This window comes from Notothenia rossii, assembly GCF_949606895.1.
Source record: "Notothenia rossii genome assembly, chromosome: 6".
Taxonomy (NCBI): Eukaryota; Metazoa; Chordata; class Actinopteri; order Perciformes; family Nototheniidae; genus Notothenia; species Notothenia rossii.
In genome coordinates, this window is record NC_136909.1 from 30,424,020 (window position 1) to 30,447,513 (window position 23,494).

At 48.3% G+C, this 23,494-nt stretch overlaps 1 protein-coding gene across 1 annotated transcript in view; it reads right to left on the minus strand.

Moving 5' to 3' along the window:
• Positions 1-7,954: 7,954 nt before the first annotated feature.
• LOC307045075 (uncharacterized protein) overlaps positions 7,955-23,494 on the minus strand; it is a 35,236-nt gene continuing 19,696 nt past the window's right edge. Inside the window, exon 2 of the mRNA XM_079690574.1 lies at positions 7,955-9,199. Coding sequence (XP_079546700.1) covers positions 8,175-9,199 — 1,025 coding nt within the window. The 3' untranslated portion in view covers positions 7,955-8,174. The remainder of the gene's footprint in view (positions 9,200-23,494) is intronic.

Genomic DNA, 23,494 nt, shown 5'->3' on the forward strand with positions numbered 1-23,494 from the left:
GGTACTAGGATGGGTTAAAAGCAGAGAACACATTTCACTCTGTGTGCTGTGTGCTCTGCATGTGTGACCATTAAAGAGGGTGTCATCCCTCCCAATTCTTCTTCTTCTTCTTCTTCAACACCCATATAAAACAGAACTGTAAACAGATTTACTTTTTCTTTCAACATTTATTTGAACAGCAAGTGGAGGCAAAAGTGACTGCACCCAAAACAATAAACCTGCTAGCTAACTAGCCTAAACTCAGTAACAGAATTTGGGCAACACGTTCTTCTCCACAGCCGCGCGACCTCTGAGTCAGACGTTACTTCCCCGTTTTCTATCCTACGGGTACAGCCGTACAGCCACTCCCCCTGAACCCCGTTTGCCTGCCAACCCCTGATGTGTGAGATTGAAACTGATAGATAGGCCAAAGGTAGCCTATCAAAACGGCCCGGCCCAGCCCAGCCCAGTGGGCCACACCCCACTGGGCTGGGCTGGGAAGGAACACTTACAAATGTGGGCCGGTAGGATTCAGGTAAAAAAATAAAATAAGGGAGTGGCCGGAACACTTACAAATGTGGGCCGGTAGGATTTAGGCAAAAAAAAACAACTCCCGGTATTCCCAATGGCCAGTCCGCCCCTGGTTCAGAGGGTTAGGTTTTGTAATTCTGAGTTACTATCGTGATCATGTTGCTTCTGTGGAATCTGTAGCCTTGTTCCAACAATTTTCAAAAATAAAACCACTGTCAAGGGGAGAACACTGAGGCATGAACTCAATTGCACGACTCAAAACTCAGACTCAGATAGCGTTTCAAAATAAAGACTTTACTGGAATTTGCACAGTAATAAAACAAGGAAAACAAAACCACTCTTTCGAGGAAAACTATAATGCGATCTATAGCATAGGTCCGTGAAAGGTCCGTGAAAAGGTCCGTGAGGTAAGCCGATACGTGGTCTTCGTGAGACAACGAACTGACAATTAACAGGAGGGAGCTAACACAATATATACACAGGTAAAGGGGACACAGTTGGAAACAATCAGGGCGGGGAAAATAATCAAGGACGCAGGAGACAGAAAAGGGGCGGGGAGCGTGGAGGCCTGAAATGAGAGGAAGAAATAATTAAGGGTATAGACATAAAGCACAAGACAAAGGGACATGACAACTCTAACATAAAGAATAAACTTTCACAATAAGTTTCTTGGACATGACAGTACCCCCCCTTCTAGGGACGGCTCCTGACGGCCCAGGCTCCTCTGAGTTGAGGCGGTCAAAATCCTCAATGAGGCTTTTGTCCACGATGAAGCGGGAAGGAATCCATTGCCGCTCCTCAGGACCATAACCCTTCCAGTCAACCAGTAACTGTCGCCCTCTACCCCTTTTCCGACTAGCCAATAGTGACTTGACCGTGTAAACCGGACCTCCATCGATCATCCGGGGGGGCGGGGGGGGTTTGACGGTGGGAACCATAGCGCTCTCCTTCAATGGTTTTAATTTCCCTACATGGAAGGTGGGATGTACCTTCATGGCCCTGGGAAGCCGTAGTCTCACTGAGACTGGGTTTATGACCTTGGTGATGGGAAAAGGACCCACAAACCGGGGAGCCAGTTTTCGGGAGAGTACGTGGAGGGGAAGGTCTCGTGTAGAGAGCCAGACTTTTTGGCCTGGCTGGTATACAGGGGCTGGTCGGCGTTTTCGGTCTGCTGCTCTCTTAACCAGTTGTGAATTCCTGCAGAGTATCTTCCTAGCCGCAGCCCACACGCGCCGACAACGCCTGACCAGAGCGTGGGCAGACGGGACCGTGACCTCCCTCTCCGTGGCTGGGAACAGTGGCGGCTGGTAGCCATAAACACAGTGAAACGGGGACAGGCCCGTGGCAGAAGTAGGGAGGATGTTGTGTGCATACTCAACCCAGGTGAGGTGCTCGCTCCAGGAGGATGGATTCTGGGACACCAGGCAGCGCAGGCAGGTCTCCAGTTCTTGATTTAGGCGCTCTGTCTGGCCGTTAGACTCCGGATGATATCCAGACGAGAGACTGACCGTGGCACCGATGAGGCTGCAGAACTCCTTCCAGAAGCGTGACACAAACTGGGGGCCCCGGTCGGAGACAATATCCTTAGGGAAACCATGAAGCCGAAACACATTCTGCATCATGACCTCCGCCGTTTCCTTAGCTGAGGGCATCTTTGGCAGAGCAATGAAATGTGTCATTTTGGAAAATCTGTCCACTACCGTGAGAACTGTGGTTTTACCTCTAGAGAGGGGCAGGCCAGTGACGAAGTCCATGGAGATCTCTGACCAGGGCCTGTTGGGAATAGGGAGTGGTTGTAATAACCCTATTCGCGACCTGGAAGAGGTCTTGTTTCGAGCGCAGATAGGGCACGCCTCCACATACTCCTTCACCTCCTTCTCCATGGATGTCCACCAGAAACGTTGTTTAACAATTAACATAGTTCTCTTGACTCCGGGGTGGCAGGTGAGCAGCGAAGTGTGAGCCCAGTGGATCACCTGTGGTCGCTCGGCCTCCTGAACAAAAATCCGGTTAGGCGGGCAACCCCTTGGTGCAGGAGCTCCAGCATTGGCACGTATTACCTCCTTTTCTACTGGCCAAGTCAGCGCTCCTACCACCCGGTTCAATGGGATGATGGGTTCCGGCTCCTTGGCTGCAGGCACAGGGTCAAACAGACGGGACAGAGCGTCAGGCTTGACATTCTGAGACCCCGGCCTGTAGGAAAGAACAAAGTCAAAACGGTTGAAAAACAAGGTCCACCTAGCCTGGCGGGAGTTCAGTCTTTTGGCCTTTCTGATGTACTCCAGGTTCTTGTGATCGGTCCAGACCACAAAAGGATGCTCGGCTCCCTCCAACCAATGCCTCCACTCTTCCAACGCTAACTTCACGGCCAGCAACTCACGGTTTCCCACGTCATAATTTCTCTCTGCCGGGGAGAGCTTCCTGGACAGGAAGGCGCAGGGGTGAAGTTTGTTGTCCTTCTGTTGTTGCTGGGAGATGACCGCTCCCACCCCCTCGTTGGAGGCATCCACTTCCACCACGAACTGGCGAGTGGGATCCGGCATGGTAAGTATGGGGGCAGTGGTGAACATCTTTTTCAGCCGAGAAAAAGCCTCCTCAGCCTGAGGAGACCACACAAAAGGCACCTGAGGGGACGTGAGGACATGAAGAGGGGCTGCAATAGCGCTGAAGCTCCGCACAAAACGTCTGTAAAAATTAGCAAAGCCTAAAAACTGCTGCACTTTTTTGCGAGAGTCAGGGGTAGGCCAACAGGCTACTGCGCTAACCTTCTCTGGGTCCATCATGACCTGACCTGGGGAAATGATGAAGCCCAAAAAAGTGACTGTTTCCACATGAAATTCACACTTTTCAGCTTTGACAAACAACTTATTTTGGAGCAGTTTCTGTAGAACCAGGCGGACATGTTGTTTGTGGGTGTGAAGGTCAGGGGAGTAGATCAGAATGTCGTCCAGATAAACAAAAACGAAACGGTTCAGAAACTCCCTCAACACGTCGTTGATCATAGCCTGGAAGACTGCAGGAGCGTTTGACAATCCAAACGGCATGACCAGGTATTCATAATGTCCTGAAGGGGTGTTAAAACCCGTCTTCCATTCATCGCCCTCCCTGATCCTGACCAAATGATAGGCGTTCCGCAGGTCTAATTTGGTGAAAACCTTGGCTTCCTGAAGCTGCTCGAAAGCGGACGAGATGAGAGGGAGGGGGTACCGGTTTTTAACCGTAATGTCATTGAGAGGTGAGTAGTCGATACAGGGCCTAAGAGACCCATCCTTTTTGCCCACGAAAAAAAACCCTGCCCCTGCTGGGGATGAGGAATGACGAATAAGCCCTGTCTTGAGGGAGGCATCAATATAGTCCTTCATGGCCTCTTTCTCAGGTCCTGAAATTGCATAAAGTCGACCCTTAGGAATGGGAGACCCGGCAATCAAGTCAATAGCACAGTCATAGGAGCGGTGAGGAGGAAGAGCCAGAGCTTTGGACTTACTAAAAACTTCACTAAGGTCGAGGTAGCAGGAAGGAACTGAAAGTACATCCGGAAGATATATTTTTGGGACTGTATCCTGCCTAACACTCCCAGTGTTACATCCCCTGTCAATCTCTGCTACCTGCTTAAAACAGAGATCAATGCAATTCTTTCCCCACCCCTCCACCCTCCCAGATTGCCAATCTATGTGAGGGTTATGAAGTTTCAACCAGGGAAACCCCAAAATGAGTGGATGTTGGGCTGAGTTAAATAAGTGAAAAGACATTGTCTCATGGTGGTTATCATTACATCTTACTTCTAAAGGCTCCGTTTGGTGAGTCACTTTAAACAACAGCCGCCCATCGAGAGCACTCGCTTCAAGAGGCTGGGGTAGAGGTTTAGTTTTTATGTCCCATTTTTTAACTAAACCCCAATCCATAAGACTTTCGTCCGCCCCTGAGTCAATGAGAACACCATGAGTAACTACATTGTCTCTGATTTTTACCTGGATCCGGGTCAGGGTGCGAGGAGGAAAGTCAGAGGAAGAGATCCGGCTCACCAACGTACTCCTCTTCATTGGTGAGCCTCCTCTTTTACCGGACAAGCCGCTTGTGGGTGTCCGCGCTGCCCGCAGTAGAAACACAGACCTTCCTTGAATCGACGCTGACGTTCTGCCAGCGACAGCTTGGTGCGGCCCAACTGCATTGGCTCCTCCACGGAGCCAGGGGGCGCTGTTGTCCGGAACGCAGGTGGTGAGGGGTGACGGGGCCTCCAAGAAGAAGTAATATCCAGCGGCGAGCGTCTCCTCTGGAGAGGTGGATCAACCGCATCCTTGGATTTATTCCTTCTCCTCTCCGTCAAACGATTGTCTATACGTAAAGCCATGGATATGACAGAGTCCAAATCAGCGGGCAGATCGAGAGGCGCCAGCTGGTCTTGTAAAGAATCCGAGAGACCGCTGACGAAAGCGTCAAACAATGCAGCGGAGTTCCAGCCGCTGTCGGCTGCCTTAGTCCGGAACTCGATGGCGTAGTCAGCCACACTCCGCTGATGTTGTCGCAGCTTGATCAGAGCCCGAGCTGCTTCCCTGCCCGGCGTGGTTTGATCGAAGGTCTTCCTCATAGTGTCTATGAAGTTTTCCAGAGACCCGCAGATAGGCGAGCCTCGGGACCATTCTGCCGTGGCCCACGCTGCTGCTCGGCCGGAGAGATGAGAGATCATAAAAGCCACTTTGGAAATGTCCGTGGGAAAAGCAGCCGGTTGGTGGTGATAGTGTAACTCACACTGCACGATGAACGGCCGGCAGCCTTCTGAGTCCCCGGAGTACCTTTCGGGTGGAGCCAGACGCATGGAAGCCCTGTGCGGCTCAGTAACCCGGTTGGGATCGAATCCGGTCACCGCTGGAACCGGAGGAGTCGTAGGAGGAGAAACAGCCTGCAGGTGAGTGAGCACACGCTGAACCTCTGCTGCCAGTAGATTAACTTGGGTCGTCAACGATGTTTGTAGTTCCCCCTGGCTGCTGGTTAGATCCTGCACTCCCTGCTGCATGGTGGCCATACGCTCCTCTTGTTGCCCAAGACGTTGGCCCTGAGAACGGATAGCGTTCTTAATCTGATCTGAGTCGGCTGAGTTCATTTTGATGGTCAGTTCGTACTGTCAAGGGGAGAACACTGAGGCATGAACTCAATTGCACGACTCAAAACTCAGACTCAGATAGCGTTTCAAAATAAAGACTTTACTGGAATTTGCACAGTAATAAAACAAGGAAAACAAAACCACTCTTTCGAGGAAAACTATAATGCGATCTATAGCATAGGTCCGTGAAAGGTCCGTGAAAAGGTCCGTGAGGTAAGCCGATACGTGGTCTTCGTGAGACAACGAACTGACAATTAACAGGAGGGAGCTAACACAATATATACACAGGTAAAGGGGACACAGTTGGAAACAATCAGGGCGGGGAAAATAATCAAGGACGCAGGAGACAGAAAAGGGGCGGGGAGCGTGGAGGCCTGAAATGAGAGGAAGAAATAATTAAGGGTATAGACATAAAGCACAAGACAAAGGGACATGACAACTCTAACATAAAGAATAAACTTTCACAATAAGTTTCTTGGACATGACAACCACCTTAAGATCATGTGTAGTTATGTATAAAATACCATCAACAATGTTTCCAAATGTCTTAAATCCGAGATAAATCCATAATTTAAATAATGTAGCGGTTAGTTTTTTATGATAGAAACTCTCCTAGATGGTGTGTTAAACTAAATATTTTAACCTTATAAAAGATTTTACCAGACGTCTGGATCTTCAGTCAGAGAAACAAGCCGAGCCAACAGTGCTCTGGCACTCTGGGACATCAATTTTTCTGGCTGGCTTTGTCAGAGAAACACTGACTTTTAAATGGAAATTTCTTTATTCAGTTTTTTTTACCAATTTTAAATCATGGGGCCTGTTTGTTTTGAAGAGGAGCAGACCTGTGTTAACAATTTGGCTCCAGGAAAAAATCTTCTAAACAATGATCATTGAAGGACTACGGGAGTAGCCAACTACTGCAACCCCCCCAGCCTGCCTCTCCCATGAACCCACTTCACAACACAACAATCTCCCAAGTGGTAAATTAGTACATATTTTATGTTAAATGGAACAATTCCCTGCACTTTGCTTGCTCTGCACTCCGTGTTTTTGTCTCTTCACATCATTAAGTCCTGTTGTGTTGAGCATAAAAGTACAAATGTATTTGCACTTGAATTTCAAGTTACAACAATACCTAAGCAAAAACAGATGTTAGATAGTCTGGGGTGTCATGTCTGTATTATTCAGTGTTTGTCTGGGTATTCACAGCATTTGAAGTTTCTATGTGGTGTGTGAAGCTGACAATTGAGCGGCCTGACCAAGCAAGGAGGCAGAGGCAAAACATCCAAAAATACAACCCGGTGTGGGCATTTATTAAATGATCACAATGACACACAGCCTCAATCCTGCTGCACAGCCTGCAGCCTCCATGATCTTTCACACACACACCAAACAGAAAAACCCCAGAGCCTAAATGCCCAACCCAATCAACCCAACAGGACACAGGTGAGGGGGGAGGAGACAACACAGGGCACCAGGTGCACACAATCAATGGCAACAGACATGGGGAAAGGGGAACACATTTCAAAATAAAATACAATAAACACTACATCAATAAATAGTATAAATTGTATAAAAATGTGCACATATGCAAGGCCCAAAGCCATCGGTCCACAGTGACGAAGTTACCTTCGTCACATGGTGGGAAAAAACACAATAGAAAGCAGATTACACATGAAGATCAGAAGAAACTTTACTACACATGCAAGAGTTACAGTCTGAGATTTAATTAAATAAAAGAAGCAAGGCTCTTCATGACTTCAGGGCGTTTATCTGCATGCTTTTTCGCCCTCTGCTTTAAAGATTTTTTGGGTATAGCCTCCTCTCACATTTTGTGTGTGTCAGTCAGTTTTTATTCTGTGTGTGTGTGTGTTTGTGTGTGTGTATTTAATTGCCTTCAGCTTGTCAGAAATCCCTCACTGTTAAGTGCCAATCATCTCAGAGAATTACATTTTGTTCCATATTCCCTCTTCTATGTATGAGCAGTGAATCATTCTAATCAGGTTCTCTCGCCACTGCAGTTTTTGCACAATAATTAAATTCTCCCTTAATTCAAAAGATGACCCATCAGCCTGCCTCTCAACTGTCCATCATACAAAATGTTTCCCCTAGGGCAGTGGTTCCCAAAAGATTAAAAGGGTGATTTATAAAATATCCATAAAGGAAAAGTAAATCTGTTTACAGTTCTGTTTCATATAGGTGATGTCAGAGTCCGGGAATATTAGGACTCAAATGCAGTTAAAAAGGGAAGCGGGTTTCAAACAAAAGCGAGCTTTATTCAAACAAAGCTGTTGACATGAAAAAACAAGACAAAAACCGTGAATCAAAAACAGGTAGCATGAGGAAGTGACCAACATGGAGAGTGAGAAAATACAAACAATTAACCAACACCGAACACAGGAAGAGACAAGACTAAATACAGGGAGGGGTAATCACGAGACGAGAAACAGCCGGGCACGGAAGGCGAAACACAAGGGCAACAGGTGAACACAATCAGACACACCAGGGAAACTAACGACAGGGAAGAATGAACAGCAAAACAAAACCCATTACCAGACACACAAAACTAAAACCATGACATGACATAAGAATCGTGACAGAACCCCCCCCTCAAGGGACGGATCCCAGACGTCCATAATAAAGTACAACATTTCCAAAAGGGTGGATGGAGGGGGTCTGGAGGACGGGTTTGGGCTAGGCAGAGTTCATTGTGGGGGGTCTCGGGCGGACGGCCCGGGGGCAAGGCAGAGTTCGTGGTGGGGGTCTCAGGCGGACGGCCCGGGGGCAAGGCAGAGTTCATAAAAGGGCGAAGGCCACAGCGGGTGAACTCAGGGGGCTGAGCATGAGGGCGAAGGCAGCGGCTGGAAGAGTCAGGGGGCCGGGCTCGAGGGCGAAGACCGCGGCACTCAGGGGGCCGGGCTCGAGGGCGAAGACCGCGGCACTCAGGGGGCCGGGCTCGAGGGCGAAGATAGCGGCTGGGGAACTCAGCGTAGACGGGATCCTGGACATGACATGGGCTGGTGTCAATGGGTACCCGGATGGAGCAAGGGCTGGTGTCGATTGGACCACCAACGCAACCGGGCAAGGAGTAGGCAGGACCCCCGGCGGGCCAGGTGTCGGCAGGATCCCCCACGGAAGAGGACAAGGAATTGGCAGGACCCCCAATGAAACAGGTGTCGGCTGGACCTCCAACGGCACCGGACATAGGGTTGGCAGGACCCCCGGCAGAAGAGTAGTCGGCGGGACCCCCAACGGGACAGGACATAGGGTTGGCAGGACCCCCGGCAGAAGAGTTGTCGGCGGGACCCCCAGCGGCACAGGACATAGGGTTGGCAGGACCCCCGGCAGAAGAGTAGTCGGCGGGACCTCCAACGGGACAGGACATAGGGTTGGCAGGACCCCCGGCAGAAGAGTAGTCGGCTGGGCCTTCAACGGCACAGGACATAGGGTTGGCAGGACCACCGGCAGAAGAGTAGTCGATGGGACCTCCAACGGGACAGGACATGGAGTTGGCAGGACTCCCAGCGGAACCTCCAACGGCACAGGAAATAGGTTTGGCAGGACCCCCGGCGGAAGAGTAGTCCGCGGGACCTTCAACGGCACAGGACATAGGGTAAGGACTTGAGTAGGGACTTGAGTAGGGACTGGAGAGGGAACTGGAGAGGGATCTGGAGAGGGGACTCGAGAGGAGACTCGAGAGGGGACTCGAGAAGGGACTTGAGAGAGGGCTTGAGAGGGGACTGGAGAGGGAACTCGAGAGGTGACTCGAGAGGGGACTCGAGAGGAGACTCGAGAGGAGACTCGAGAAGGGACTTGAGAGAGGGCTTGAGAGGGAACTCGAGCGGTGACTTTAGAGGGGACTTGAGAGGGCACTGGAGAGGAGACTCGAGAGGGAACCTGAGAAGGAACTTGAGAGGGGACTCGAGGGGGGACTCGAGAGGAGACTCGAGAGGGGACTCGAGAGGGAACTCGAGAGGGGTCATTCGGAGGCTCCGTGGACCTCCAAACGCCAGGCCAGACCCCAAGAAAGGGTCAGAAGCTCGAGACAAGCTTTCAGGGCTGCTTGCAAAAGTCTTAAGCCACTCAGGCAACGAGCTCCTTAAACAGGGCTTGCGAGCGACCTCCTGGTGTGCCTCCTTCAAAGCAGCCTCTTTAGCCCGTCTGGATGAGGCTGCCAACCAAGTATAAAAAATGTAGTCTAGGGCGTACTTGAGGTGATCCGCCTGTTGAGCCAACGAAAAAGAAACTGCAAAGTCCATTACTGGTTGGTTCATTCTGTCAGAGTCCGGGAATATTAGGACTCAAATGCAGTTAAAAAGGGAAGCGGGTTTCAAACAAAAGCAAGCTTTATTTAAGCAAAGCTGTTGACATGAAAAAACAAGACAAAAAACGTTAATCAAAAACAGGTAGCATGAGGAAGTGACTAACATGGAGAGTGAGAAAATACAAACAATGAACCAACACCGAACACAGGAAGAGACAAGACTAAATACAGGGAGGGGTAATTTCGAGACGAGAAACAGCCGGGCACGGAAGGCGAAACACAAGGGCAACAGGTGAACACAATCAGACAATCAGACACAGCAGGGAAACTAACGACAGGGAAGAATGAACAGCAAAACAAAATCCATTACCAGACAGACAAAACTAAAACCGTGACATGACATAAGAATCGTGACAGGTTTTGAGAGATGTATCCATAGATCTCTTCATTTTGCTCTCAAAGTGCACCAGATTGATGCTATTAACTTCAATATTTAAAAATAAATCTTCCCGGGGGAGCTTGCCCCCGGACCCCCCTATGTGAGGTCCACACACCACCTATAAAAATAGCACTTTACCCCTGCTTACACCTATAAGCCTCGAGCCTTCATTGTAACTGTCACACTGTGTATTTGCGTGGGGAGTGTTGCAGTAGAAAATTCCACTGTAGTGACCGATACATTAATGGGAAACCCTAAATGTTTGAGCATCCTCTAGGAAACTTCAAGCTACCCCACACCACCCCAAAATAAATATCTGGCGCCGCCACTGAGCCTGACTATTTGTGTTGGGGGGGCCCCGACTTATTTTTTTCTCAAAAAAAAGTTTGAGAACCACTGCCCTAGGGGATTTACAGCCGAATGGGAAGGATGTGAAGAAAGTATGTCTGTAAGTAGGTATCAATGTGGAAAGCTTCTCTGGTAAATTAAGTTGCTTGAGGCAGTAAACATGAACATAAACATCAATCTGAACATTTTTCATGCGTAAACTGAAGAATGCAGTTTTATAATGTAAGCATTGGAAATACCAAAGAGCATCAAAGTGATTGAAGCAAATTGTTGTATTCTTCAGGAATAAGTATAAACAAACATGCATGTGATTAGTCTGCATGACAATAATTTCATGCAACGATAGAGCTGTCACAATATCCGATTTTTAAGATACAATTTTCATGACCAAACATGTTAGGATTCTGTTTCCTGTTCGCAAGCCTTGCCTTCATTGCTGATGAATTTCACAGAGACAGGGATCAGACCAGCCCAAGAAGTTTGTATGTCCTCTCAGTGGCTCAGAGGAAAGACAATCTCACCTGTCGTGCATCTCCCACAGCTTCGCTCCCATCCTCATCTCAAACACAACAAGCTTTCGCCTCCGCCGCTCACAATCTTCAAGTCATCAGCCTCTGCTGAGGTGACACCCAGGTTTCAAATGAAGCTTTCACACCACCAAGTCCGCTTGGCACTGGGATCTTATCACACTTTGGCATGCTCTGTATGCTTTGCTGTGATGCGACAGCAGAGAAATACATTTTAAGAGAACTTCTCCTACACACTCCACCCCTTGCCTGCCTCCATTGGACTCTATGATGACTAGTGACATATATTATGTAACACTAGCGCTTCTATTGGCCAGCGCTCCAACACATTGTACATGATAGGTTAAGGGGTGGGACATCTCTAAGCGGTTGACCAATCACAACAGAGCTGTCCAGCTAACTAATCAGAGCAGACTGGGGTCTGGCTTTAGACAGAGGGTGAAAAGAGGTGCTGAAACACAAGCAGTATGAGAAAAATAAAGACCTTTTTGAACATTAAAGCATGGAGACATCCCAGCTAGCGGGGAACGTTCTCACAACTTTGGCTAACATTACCTACAGGTTATAATAATGTTTTAAAGAAACCTTTTAATCTAATCCTTTTTAGGATGTTTATTATTTCAAATAATGTTCCTATAAGGTTTAAGGTTAACAAAGACATTACGTTTTAACTGCAAAATTCAGAGGATGTTTTGAGGATGTTATTAAGGCCTGAGATGACAGAACGTTTTTTTATAAAACGTTTCTTTAATGTGATATGCTAAAAAAGGTGGAACGTTTTGCCTGCAACATTCTAAGGATGTGTTTTGGACGTTGTTGGGGTAACACATTAAAGATGTTCTTTATAAAACGTTCCCTAAATGTTACATGATGACTGTGGCAGCGGGGTGTGGTTTGGGCGCTGGCTGCTGGAGTGAAGGGAGTGGCTCGGCCGGAGGCCAGACAGCTGATCGGAATCAGGTAATCAGTGCAGGAAGAAAAGCATGTCGTAACCTGGTTCTGTTCTGTTATGCAGTAGGCGGGATCCTGGAAGGTCGCCAAAGGACCTGTGAAGTTTCCCACCCGGGCAACGTTTGAGACCCGCGCATATTATTGTTTGGAGTTAATAAACGCCTGTGTTCCACCAACCTGCTCTTTCCGTCCCGATTTGAACCGTGTGTGAGCGGAGAGGCTCACAGTGGCGCCTGAACAGGGACCTGATGTCGGAAGGAGAAACCCCGCTGGGTCAGGCCCTCCAACGTCTCGCTCACATGCAGGAGACCACCACAGCATTACAGCGACAGCAGAGCGAGGCTCTGCTCGGGATCGCCTCGAGCCAGCGCGAGGACCGGGCTCTCCTACGGGAGCTGCTGCAGCGTGCGGCCGCTCGGGAGGGCGATCCCGCTACCAACCCGGCCCGACCGCCTTCAATTGCCCTCCAGAAATTGACGGCAGAGGATGATCCGGAGGCATACCCGGACATATTTGAGGGCACAGCGTCGGCGTGCGGGTGGCCGGAGGAGGAGTGGGCAGCGCGGCTATTGCCTCTGCTATCTGGGAGTGCGCAGCTAGCCGCCCACAGCCTGCCAGCAGCCTCTCGGCATGTGTACCGGCATCTGAGGAAGGCCATCCTGGACCGACTTGGCAGCACGCCAGAGGGACATCGCCGCCGGTTCCGGGCCCTCCCCTTCGAGGACGCTGACCGGCCCTTCTCCTACGAGCAGCGGCTCCTAGATGCAGCGAGCCGCTGGCTCCAGCCGGGGGTGCGCTCCGCTGAGGAAGTCGTCGGGCAGGTGGCGCTGGAGCAGTTAATCTCCGGCCTGCCATCTTCCACGGCGAATTGGGTCCAGTGCCATTGCCCCGCCAACCTGGAAGCAGCCGTCGTCCTTGCAGAGGACCACCTCTCGCTTCCCCGGCGGAGCATGAAAGAGGAGCCCCGACCACCAGCCGTCTCAGCGGGCAGACCCGTCCCAGCCCCGAGGAGGAGGTTTCCTGGAGCAGCTGCCCTTCCCTCCCCACCATCACACGGCCCCAACCCCGCAGCCCCGACACTTTCCCCCCTAGCTCTACCTTACCCTCCTGTTTTTATCTCTCCCCAGGGTCCGGCCTACACTTCTGGTCGTCCGGCACCACGGGGGGCTCCTCAGACGTCAGGGCAGGATTGCTGGCGGTGCGGGCAGCCCGGCCACTTCCGACGGGAGTGTCCTCTCATGGAGGTCGGACAGCTGGTTCGGGTTTCAGGACCGCCAGTTGCCGCCCCCGATTTGGAAGGGATGTACCGTATACCGGTATGTATACAGGGGGGTACACACCAGGCTCTGATGGACACGGGCTGTAATCAGACGATGATCCATCAGCACCTGGTTCGGCCTGGGGCATTGATTGAAGCATCGTGGGTGAAGGTGAGTTGTGTGCATGGGGATATTCACCAGTACCCGGAGGTGACGCTGGAAATGTCTTATAAGGGGAAAAAGCATAGAGTCAGGGCTGGAGTTAGCACTCGCCTTACGCACCCTCTGATTTTGGGAACGAGTTGGCCGGGGTTTGCTAAGCTAGCGGGGGCTATGGGGGTGCGTTCACGGACGGCAGGGAAATGTGAGTTGTGTGCTGTGTTTAGTGGAGAGTCGGAGGCGGCTGACGACATCGAGGGGGAAACGGACACGGAGGGGGCCGCGGAGGTCCCTCTGGACCCGCTGGTGTTTCCTGTGGAAGATTTCCCCCTCGAACAGTCGAGGGACGAGACCCTTCAGCACGCCTTCGGTCAGGTGGTGAGTATTGATGGCTCCCAGCTACACCCAAACGCAGCACTCACTCACCCACACTTTACGGTGGTTAGGGACAGGCTGTATCGTGTAAGCCGTGACACACAGACAGGAGAGATAAATACCCAGTTGTTGGTGCCAAAAAGCCATCGGGAAATGGTTTTCCAGGCGGCTCATTATAACCCCATGTCAGGTCACCTAGGGTACGACAAATCACTACACCGGATAATGGCCCGATTTTATTGGCCGGGCATTCGCGCAGATGTGAAGCGGTGGTGTGCATCTTGCCGTGAATGTCAGCTGGTTAACCCGCCGGCCATCCCCAGAGCACCTTTGCGCCCATTACCATTGATTGAGGTGCCTTTTGAGAGAGTTGGAATGGACCTCATCGGGCCATTAGACCGGAGTGCACGGGGATATCGCTTTGTACTAGTCCTAGTGGATTATGCAACGCCATATCCCGAGGCAGTGCCGCTGCGTAATATCTCTGCAAAGAGCGTCGCGCAGGCACTGTTTCACATTATCTCCCGAGTCGGGATCCCGAAAGAGATCCTGACTGACCAGGGCACACAGTTTATGTCACGCACACTACGCGAGCTGTATGAACTATTGGGCGTCCATTCAATACGGACTAGTGTTTACCATCCGCAGACCGACGGCCTGGTGGAACGGTTTAACAAAACACTAAAGAACATGGTTCGTAAGTTCGTTCACGAAGATAGCCGTAATTGGGATAAATGGCTAGATCCTCTGTTGTTTGCAGTGCGGAAGGTGCCCCAGTCCTCCACAGGATTTTCTCCCTTTGAGCTGTTATTTGGTAGGAAGCCCCAGCAAAACTCCACTCACTGGGGCAGATATCACGGGAGAATTTGCTCCAGGCTCAGGAACGTCAGCAGCGCCTGTGCAACAGAGGGTCGAAACTGAGACAATTTTCACCGGGAGATAAAGTGCTTGTATTACTCCCATCCTCTAGCTCTAAACTACTCGCCAAGTGGCAAGGACCCTTCGTGGTCACACGACGAGTGGGGGACGTAGATTATGAGGTGGTGCGTTCTGACAGGGGGGGAGCAACACAGATTTACCACCTTAACCTCCTGAAAGCATGGAGGGAGGTGGCGTCGGTTTCTCTGGCCACCACGGTGATTGAGAGAGATGAGTCGGGACCGGAGGTCATTAAAAGCAACAAAGTAGCCCCGGTCTGTTGTGGCGATAATCTCTCACCGGGCCAGAGAGCAGACGTTGCTTCGTTGCAAAGGCAGTTTGCCGACGTGCTCTCTACGCTGCCAGGGCGCACCTCTCTCATACACCACCGCATAGAAACGCCCCCGGGCGTGGCCATTCGTTCACGGCCCTATCGGCTGCCTGAACACAGGAGGAAAATTGTTCAGGCGGAGCTTCAGGCTATGCTAGAGATGGGAGTGATAGAAGAGTCCACCAGTGACTGGTGTTGCCCCGTCGTGCTGGTACGTAAGTCCGACGGGTCAATCCGGTTCTGTGTGGACTACCGCAGGGTGAACCAGGTGTCCAAATTTGATGCTTATCCAATGCCCCGGGTCGACGAACTCCTGGATCGGCTAGGCACTGCTCGCTTTTACACGACGCTGGATTTAACCAAAGGCTATTGGCAGATTCCCCTTTCTCCAGAGTCTAAGGAAAAAACGGCCTTCTCCACTCCGTATGGTTTATACCAATTCATCACACTTCCTTTCGGATTGTTCGGAGCTCCAGCCACCTTCCAGCGGCTCATGGACCGGGTGCTGCGTCCCTACTCTGCATATGCTGCTGCTTACTTGGATGATGTCATCATTCACAGTGAGACATGGGAGCAGCATATGCAGCAGGTTGGGGCGGTGCTCGAGTCCCTGAGGCAGGCGGGGCTCACGGCCAACCCGAAGAAGTGTGCGGTTGGACGGAGGGAGGTACGGTATCTGGGGTACCACTTGGGCGGCGGGCAGGTGCGGCCACAGATAGAGAAAACAACCGCCATTTCAGCCTGTCTGGCGCCCAAGACGAAAAAAGAGGTCAGGAGGTTCATGGGGCTGGCCGGCTACTACAGGCGGTTCATCCCGTCCTTTTCGGAGCTGACCAGTCCCCTGACCGACCTGACCCGAAAGGGTGCTTCAGATCCGGTCCAGTGGACGGAGCGGTGTCAGCTGGCGTTTGAGAGGGTTAAAAAAGCCCTCTGTGGTAAGCCGCTTCTGTATTCTCCTGACTTCTCTCTCCCGTTTGTGTTGCAGACCGACGCCTCGAACAGTGGGGTGGGGGCCGTTTTGTCCCATACTGTACATTAGCCGTAAGCTCGCCCAGAGGGAGGTGAACTACAGTACGGTGGAAAAGGAGTGCCTCGCTATACGGTGGGCGGTCGGCGCCCTGCGGTACTACCTCCTGGGGCGCCCTTTCACCCTCTGGTCGGACCATGCCCCGCTCCAGTGGCTCCACCGCATGAAGGATGCCAACGCTCCGATCACTCGGTGGTATCTGGCGTTACAGCCTTTCAACTTCAAGGTGATCCACAGGCCGGGTAACCGGATGGTCGTGGCTGATTTCCTCTCTCGCTCGGCGGAGGGGGGGGGGGGGGAGAGTCAGCTTGCGGCCGGCGGGATCCCGGCCTGAGTCGGGCGGTGGGGGTATGTGGCAGCGGGGTGTGGTTTAGGGTATTAAATGTAGGGTATGTAAGTTTGAGAAACCGGCTCGAGATACACTTTTTGTTATATTCCATGGAAAGCTCTTAACATCCCGATAGCAATGAATATCTTAAGTGCTTTGACAAAAAAAACATACAAAAATGTCATCTGTGGAAGCCGTAATAGTGTAAAAAGTACGACCAATCATTTTAGCCGGCCCGGCTAAAATAACTGGATGGCCTACCTGCCTGTCAGCCTTCCATCTGTGCACAAACTTATCTCGTGCCCTCATTGGTCATGTGCGCGTTTGTGTATGTTGGAGGAGGGACTCTATAAGGAAGTGGCAGATTTTCTCCGGTCGTGTATTTTCAAATTTTAGCGATCTCGAGCCGGTTTCTCAAATGTACATACCCTACCTTTAAGAGCATTCCATGGAATATCAGACAGCATTCAAAACATCACTCAAAACCCACCTGTTCAACACTGCATTCAACCACTGACCCCCGCCCCACCTATTTTCTGTTTTGTTTATTTCTTTTTGTATTTATCTGTTTGTTTTTTTGTTGTTGTCTTTTATAATTATCTGTCAAAGCGTCTTTGAGTTTCCAGAAAAGCGCTATATAAGTCCCATGTATTATTATTATTAATATAACAAAAAGTGTATCTCTAGCCGGTTTCTCAAACATACCTACCCCACCTTTAAAGATGTTCTTTAAAAAACGTTCCCTCAATGTTACATGATAACAAATGAAGAACATTCTCCAAGAAACATTCTGAAAATGTTCTCAGGATGTTATTTTTTTTTTATTAAATGTTCCTTTGATGGCAAATATTAACACAGTCATGGTCAACGTCAGATTTATTTCTAGAGCGCTTTACAAAACAAACTTGTTGCATTTGTTTGAAAAGGATGTTTTAAAAAAAATCTGATGTCACCATATTTTCCTTTTGAAAAAAACAAACAAGCACGTAATTCATGATAAATTGTAAGCAGATATTGCATGTTTGCGGTGGCATGTGTGAGTTCCCAGCTAGAAATGTTTGTTACCATTCGTTGTTCTAGGAATGTTTTCAGCGGGACGTTTCATTTTGGTTCCCAGAATGTTCTTCTGAAAGGTATAGGATAACGTTCTTTAACCTGTTAAGCCCCAAGCCTGTTTTTTAGGTCTCAGGCTCGAAAAGGACATTTCCAGAACAAATGACCATAACTACACTTCTAAAAGGGGAAAATTAATAATCTTTTTCCTCAAAGTAATGATAAACCTTTGATTTGGATGTAGAAAAGTCAGAATCAATATAGATGTTTTTTTTAAAGAAAATTCAGAATGATCATACTAAAAAAAACATTATAGTGTCCGTCCAAAAATTCTTTTTTACATCTAGTGAAAACTACCCTTGGATGATGGGTTAGTAGATTAAAAGCTTTAGGAATCCAAAGTACAACATATAATAAGTACCCTGTATCAAGATTGATGCAAAACAAGTGAAATCATTTGGGTGGATTTTCCATATCTCTGGCCCCCATTTGTCGTTTTTGCTGATTGACATCTCTTTCTGACTGTTAGAGCCAATAGAATCGAAGGGGGATTTCCCCACACACACACATGGTAAAACAAAAAGGTGGGGGCTTCGCGCACACAGTTTTGCATGAGAGTGAAGCTATCTCTAGCTCTGACATCTGGAAACAGAAAAGCAGGTTTATTGCTTATGGATTATCAGAAATAATTTCAAAGGGACACAGACTCATTTGATTAGTCTATGGATTAACTTCAGCAGCGTTTTCATTGTTTTAATGCCATTGAAGACCACTTTTGACCAGACTACGACACAGGTAAACCAGGGCTGCCAACACTCACGCATTGAACGTGAGAGTCACGCAATTAACCCATATCTCACGCACTCACGCCAAACTTGCCTTTCCTCACGCTAAGTTTTCGTCCAAAATAAATGTATATAAAAATTAATTGAAGGAACAGCAAACCGAGCGGTCTAATAAATAAGACGGTCTTCTGGCTTAGTTCAGTAAAGTTGGAACGATATTGGGAGATTCTGATTTCACGGATCAACAACTCATGAACAAAACGTTATTCAGACACAAATGACGTCTCCTATGTACCGTGGTAAGGTTGACAACGAACTACAATCACATGTTGATAAAAAAAAAGCCAATATGCGCCATCCTCCGTGTAACTACTCTGGTCTTGAAAGAACTTTACGCATCGAACTGATGTCCACAATCACGTTTATTCTCTTCTTTGCACATTCATGAAACACCGTGAAAATGTGTTCGCCTAGTAGACCAGCAGTAGAATTACGTTATCACAACGCTGACACTTTTAGCGCCCTTACTTTCTCACAAACACAATATAAACATCCGGGGCAAGAGCTCACATGACTTCCGGAAAGACAACTCTTATCATTTTTACAAAATAAAACAAAGTTCAAACATACATTAAACACTCTTCAAAAAAGGACAAAACAATAATAAGGGACCTTTGAGCGTCAGCTACACTCCCACCAAAATTACCTTCAAACACATATGCAGATGTTAATACATATACAATATGATTTTCATCAAATAAATCAATGGTAATTTTCAACTCTTTTCGCTTGTTTGTCTTTCCCTTAACTCACATATAGAACAGTTAAAGTTCACAATATAATTTACATATTTGAACAATTAAGTCCATTTACATAACTGATGCTACATCAACTTTAATATTCCCTTAGCCTAGGAAATATATACGTTTCTAGAAATTGTTTGCTTCCTAACTGCTCTCCATTAGAACAACTAACTTCTCAATAGGTCTTTTAACAACGGATGACTTGTTGAGGCGTTCACCCTTTCCCCGCCCCGACTGCTGCATCAGAGAATTGATGAAGTCGACACTCAGTAGCTCACCAAAGTGTGTAGGTGTGAAGCATCTTGGGATCTGAATCTTCTCAAGATTTTCCAGATCATTCATCCAACTCTCCCACCTTAGCTTCATCGCGCTTGGCAGTGGATCATCCTATCCAATTCCTTTCTTAGACGTCTCTCGCAGAACTCTCTTTCCTTCAGGGATGAATGGAGCTAGAAGGCCATTTGCGAGATCCGGTCCTGGTTCTGTTTCCGCTTTCTTTACTTCGCCATCTTTGAAGACGCCATCCATAAACTTCACATAGTCAGCCTTGAATTTAGGATCTCTTTCCAGTTCCCTTTTAAGGTGCTTTGGTCGAATCAAAGCCAGCCTTTTGTTGTCTGGGAGAAGAGGTCGTGCTTTGAATGTAAGAGGCATTTCTAGATGACCCATCTCGTTTTGCTAGATTCCTTCCTTTAAGATCTGCAGAAAACGAATATCATCTTGTGATATACTTTTGTCCCCTGGCCTGGTGTCCGCGAAATCGGACTCCAGCACCTTGATAACCGCTGATGGCGTTACAGGTGGCACCTCTCTGACCGATACCCGATGACAAAGTCCAGTCAAATCTTGAGAATTCACACGCTGCGATGCACTTCCTACGATGCTCCATCCAAGGTCAGTCTTAATGGCATAGGGCTCGTAATCGCCACCAGTGATGATTTTCCTTGGGGCCAGTGCTCTGGAGCAGTCATAGCCAATCAGTAATCCAACACCGCAATCTATAAGTGCAGGCATCTCTTGAGCTATATCTGCAAGGTGTTTCCATTTGATGGCTGTCTTGCAAGTTGGAATGTGCGCACGTTCAAGTGGAATGAAATCCCTTGTATAAGCTGGAGGCAGATCAATGGATATATTTGAGGTGAACCCTCTGACTTTGAGTCTACAAACTCTCTGACTCTTTACAATTGAGTCTTTTCCCATCATAGTCGATAATTTTAGTTTTACCGGCTCCATCTTTGTTTGCAGCTTCTCACAAACCTCCTGTTCTACAAAGGTGTGACTGCTTTGGGTGTCCAATAGAGCATACACCAGAGTTTCAGAATTAGGAGTGTTAGATGATGAAATCCACACTGGCACGATCATTGATGTGCTCCCACCTTCACCTCCATTCACACAACATGATAGTGAGGATGTATTTCCTTCAAACCTGCTGTGTGTGTAGGGTTTGTCCGCTGAGGAACACTCTTCATGCAAAGGAGTCGGATGACCCCTTTTGCATATGCCACACATGGCTCTGTTCTTGCAGTCTCTGGAGACATGTCCCTTTCTCAGGCATGCAAAACACAGCCTATTTTCTTATATGCATTTTCTCTTTTCCTCCACAGTCAATTCCAGTAGCTTTTGGCATTTGAATATGGAATGATTTTCTCCACAGCAAAAACACTCAGTGTTTTGTGTTAGCATGCTCCCTTTCTTCACTTTCTCTCCATCTTCTGACTTGGTTTCTTCAACGTTGGTTTTAGCTACAATGCAAGGTGTTTCTGAATCCCCCACGTCGGTGGCAAATGTGTTTGCTTTTGGCCCTTTTGCTTCTCTTACAGGCATTTCTGCTGAGGGTTTCAGAGCATATAGTGATGACACTGGGTGCCATGCTATACGGGCCTCCTTTGATATGAACCTGGCAAACTCTGCAAAACTTGGATAATCATTGCCTAAATCCAGCTGTTCTGTGACATAACGGTTCCACCTTGATGTGAACCAATCAGGAAGTTTGGTTAGCATCTTCTGATTCTCTTCACAGTCGTTAAGAACTTGTAGGCCCTTAATGTGAGGCATAGCGTTGCTGCATGTTTGGAGGAAATCACTAAATTCTCTCAACTTGAGATATTCTTTTCCCCCAATCTTTGGCCATCCGTTGAGTTTCTCTCTGAAGGCTTGCTGCACAACAAAGGAATGACCGTATCTGGCATTCAGCCTATCCCATGCTTGTTCATAGGCCTCCTCATCTTTTCTGTAGAAGCTACCTTCAAGGGCAGATTTCGCCCCCCCTGCTACGTACTTTTGCAGGTAGAACAGCCTATCTGCAGGGTTAGAGCATCGCCTCTCTATTAGAGCTTTAAAGCTTGCGCTCCACTCAGTGAACTTCAATGGATCACCCAGGAATACAGTGGGTTCTGGGACTGGAAGTCGGGTGAGACCCATTGCTTCTTGCAACGCCTGTACTAAATGTGCCTCATTTTTTGTCCTTTCTTGACTTCCAGAATGAGGAGAAGATGGGTTAGCATCATTCAATTGGCTGTGTGCAGGACAACAACTCTCACTCCTTTCCTTTCTCTCTTCTTCGGTATACACATTTAACTTTGCCTGAATGACATCAAGGTCTCTTTGATTTTCAAGTTTCTTCAGTTGTTTACGTTGAGTTTCAATAGCAGCTTCCATATCAATTTCAGCTCTTTGTGCCTAACTGTGCAACTGTCTCTGCTCTCTTGGCTGAAATACTAGGTGACTCTGAGATATGGTCTGAACGGTAGCTAGGTGCAGTGGCTCTAGATGCTGTAGATCCATATATGGACCGAGCATACTCATTATTAAGCAGCATACGTAACCTTGATTTTTCTGCTTCAGCGTCAAAGTCGCCTGCATCTTCAGTTAACCTTACTCTCATTAGCTGTAGTAGATCTGCAGTTACAGCTGAGCATGCATCCATTTTCCTGCGAATTTCCTGATTAGGTGCTGTATTATTTTGCATGTTGTCATATGAGTCCTTTAATTCGGATTCAAGCCCCTCAACTTCATCCATCATGTTACACGTGTCACTCTCAGAGCATTCTCTTTTAAGTATTGTACGAATGTCTCTTACCTCATTTTTCCATTTTTCATACACCGTTTTGAACTTATTTTCCTTTTGAGTTAACTCTTGCTCTTTAAGTTCTTGCATTTTTGGTGTAAGCCGTCTCTCTCGAGAGGATTTCCTGACTCTTGTCTCTGATTTTTTAGATGCAGCACTTCTTTTCTCATCTTTCTCTTCTGCTTCAAAGTCTGAGCTTTGCTCTTTTTCATGTAGCGACATTAAATCAGACTGACAGACAGACTGAGTTACAGGCATGAATGGCAACTCTTGGAATACCTTTAACACTTAGCCAATACAATTCTTAACAGTTATAACCCTTAACAACAGTTACTTTTCAGGGACTTTAAATATATTTTCTTTACTTTATACTAATAAGTCTTTATTACCTTTACCTTATTTGTGGGACTATCCATCAATTATTTGTGGTTTACATTTAAAAGTACAGTTCAACCTGAAGAGCCACGCAGAAACCTGAATTCGCTCCAGGAGAAGATGCTCAGCTGCACACTGAAGCCCGTGTTCCAGCAGGACAACAGCAGACAGTCCGATGAAGCCTGTCGTCCACGCGGGATATGCAGCACACCATCTGATGAAGCTTGTCGTCCGCACGGGATGCGCAGCACACCGTCTGATGAAGCCTGTCCTCCGCACGGGATACGCAGCACACGGTCCGATGAAGCGCAGCTTCGCACACGATACGCCTGTTGCTTGCAGAAAGATGGGGAACAGCATCTCACGTCTTTAGCCTCTTTAGCCTGTAGATTGCAGCAGGATCGAATAGCTTCGCACACTTTAGCCTGTAACTTGCAGCAGGATTGAGAACAGCGTCTCACCTCTTTAGCCTGTAGTTTGCAGCAGGATGGGGAACGGCGTAGCACACTTTAGCCTGTAGCTTGCAGCAGGATCGAATATCGTTCGGATGGATTAGGTTACGTTTTCACTGTAACTACTCTGGTCTTGAAAGAACTTTACGCATCGAACTGATGTCCACAATCACGTTTATTCTGTTCTTTGCACAATCATGAAACACCATGAAAACGTGTTCGCCTAGTACAGGGGTCGGCAACCCGCGGCCCACGGGCCGCATTCGGCCCTTTAAGCCCTCTGCTCTGGCTCCCTTGAGTTTAGACAAAAATAAGAAGGAAATAAAATAAAAGTATTTGTAGGACTATTTATATTTTGTTGCATGGTTGAAAATGTTTCGTATCTTGTATTTTGAGGTGATACTGTGACACATAAATAAAAAAAC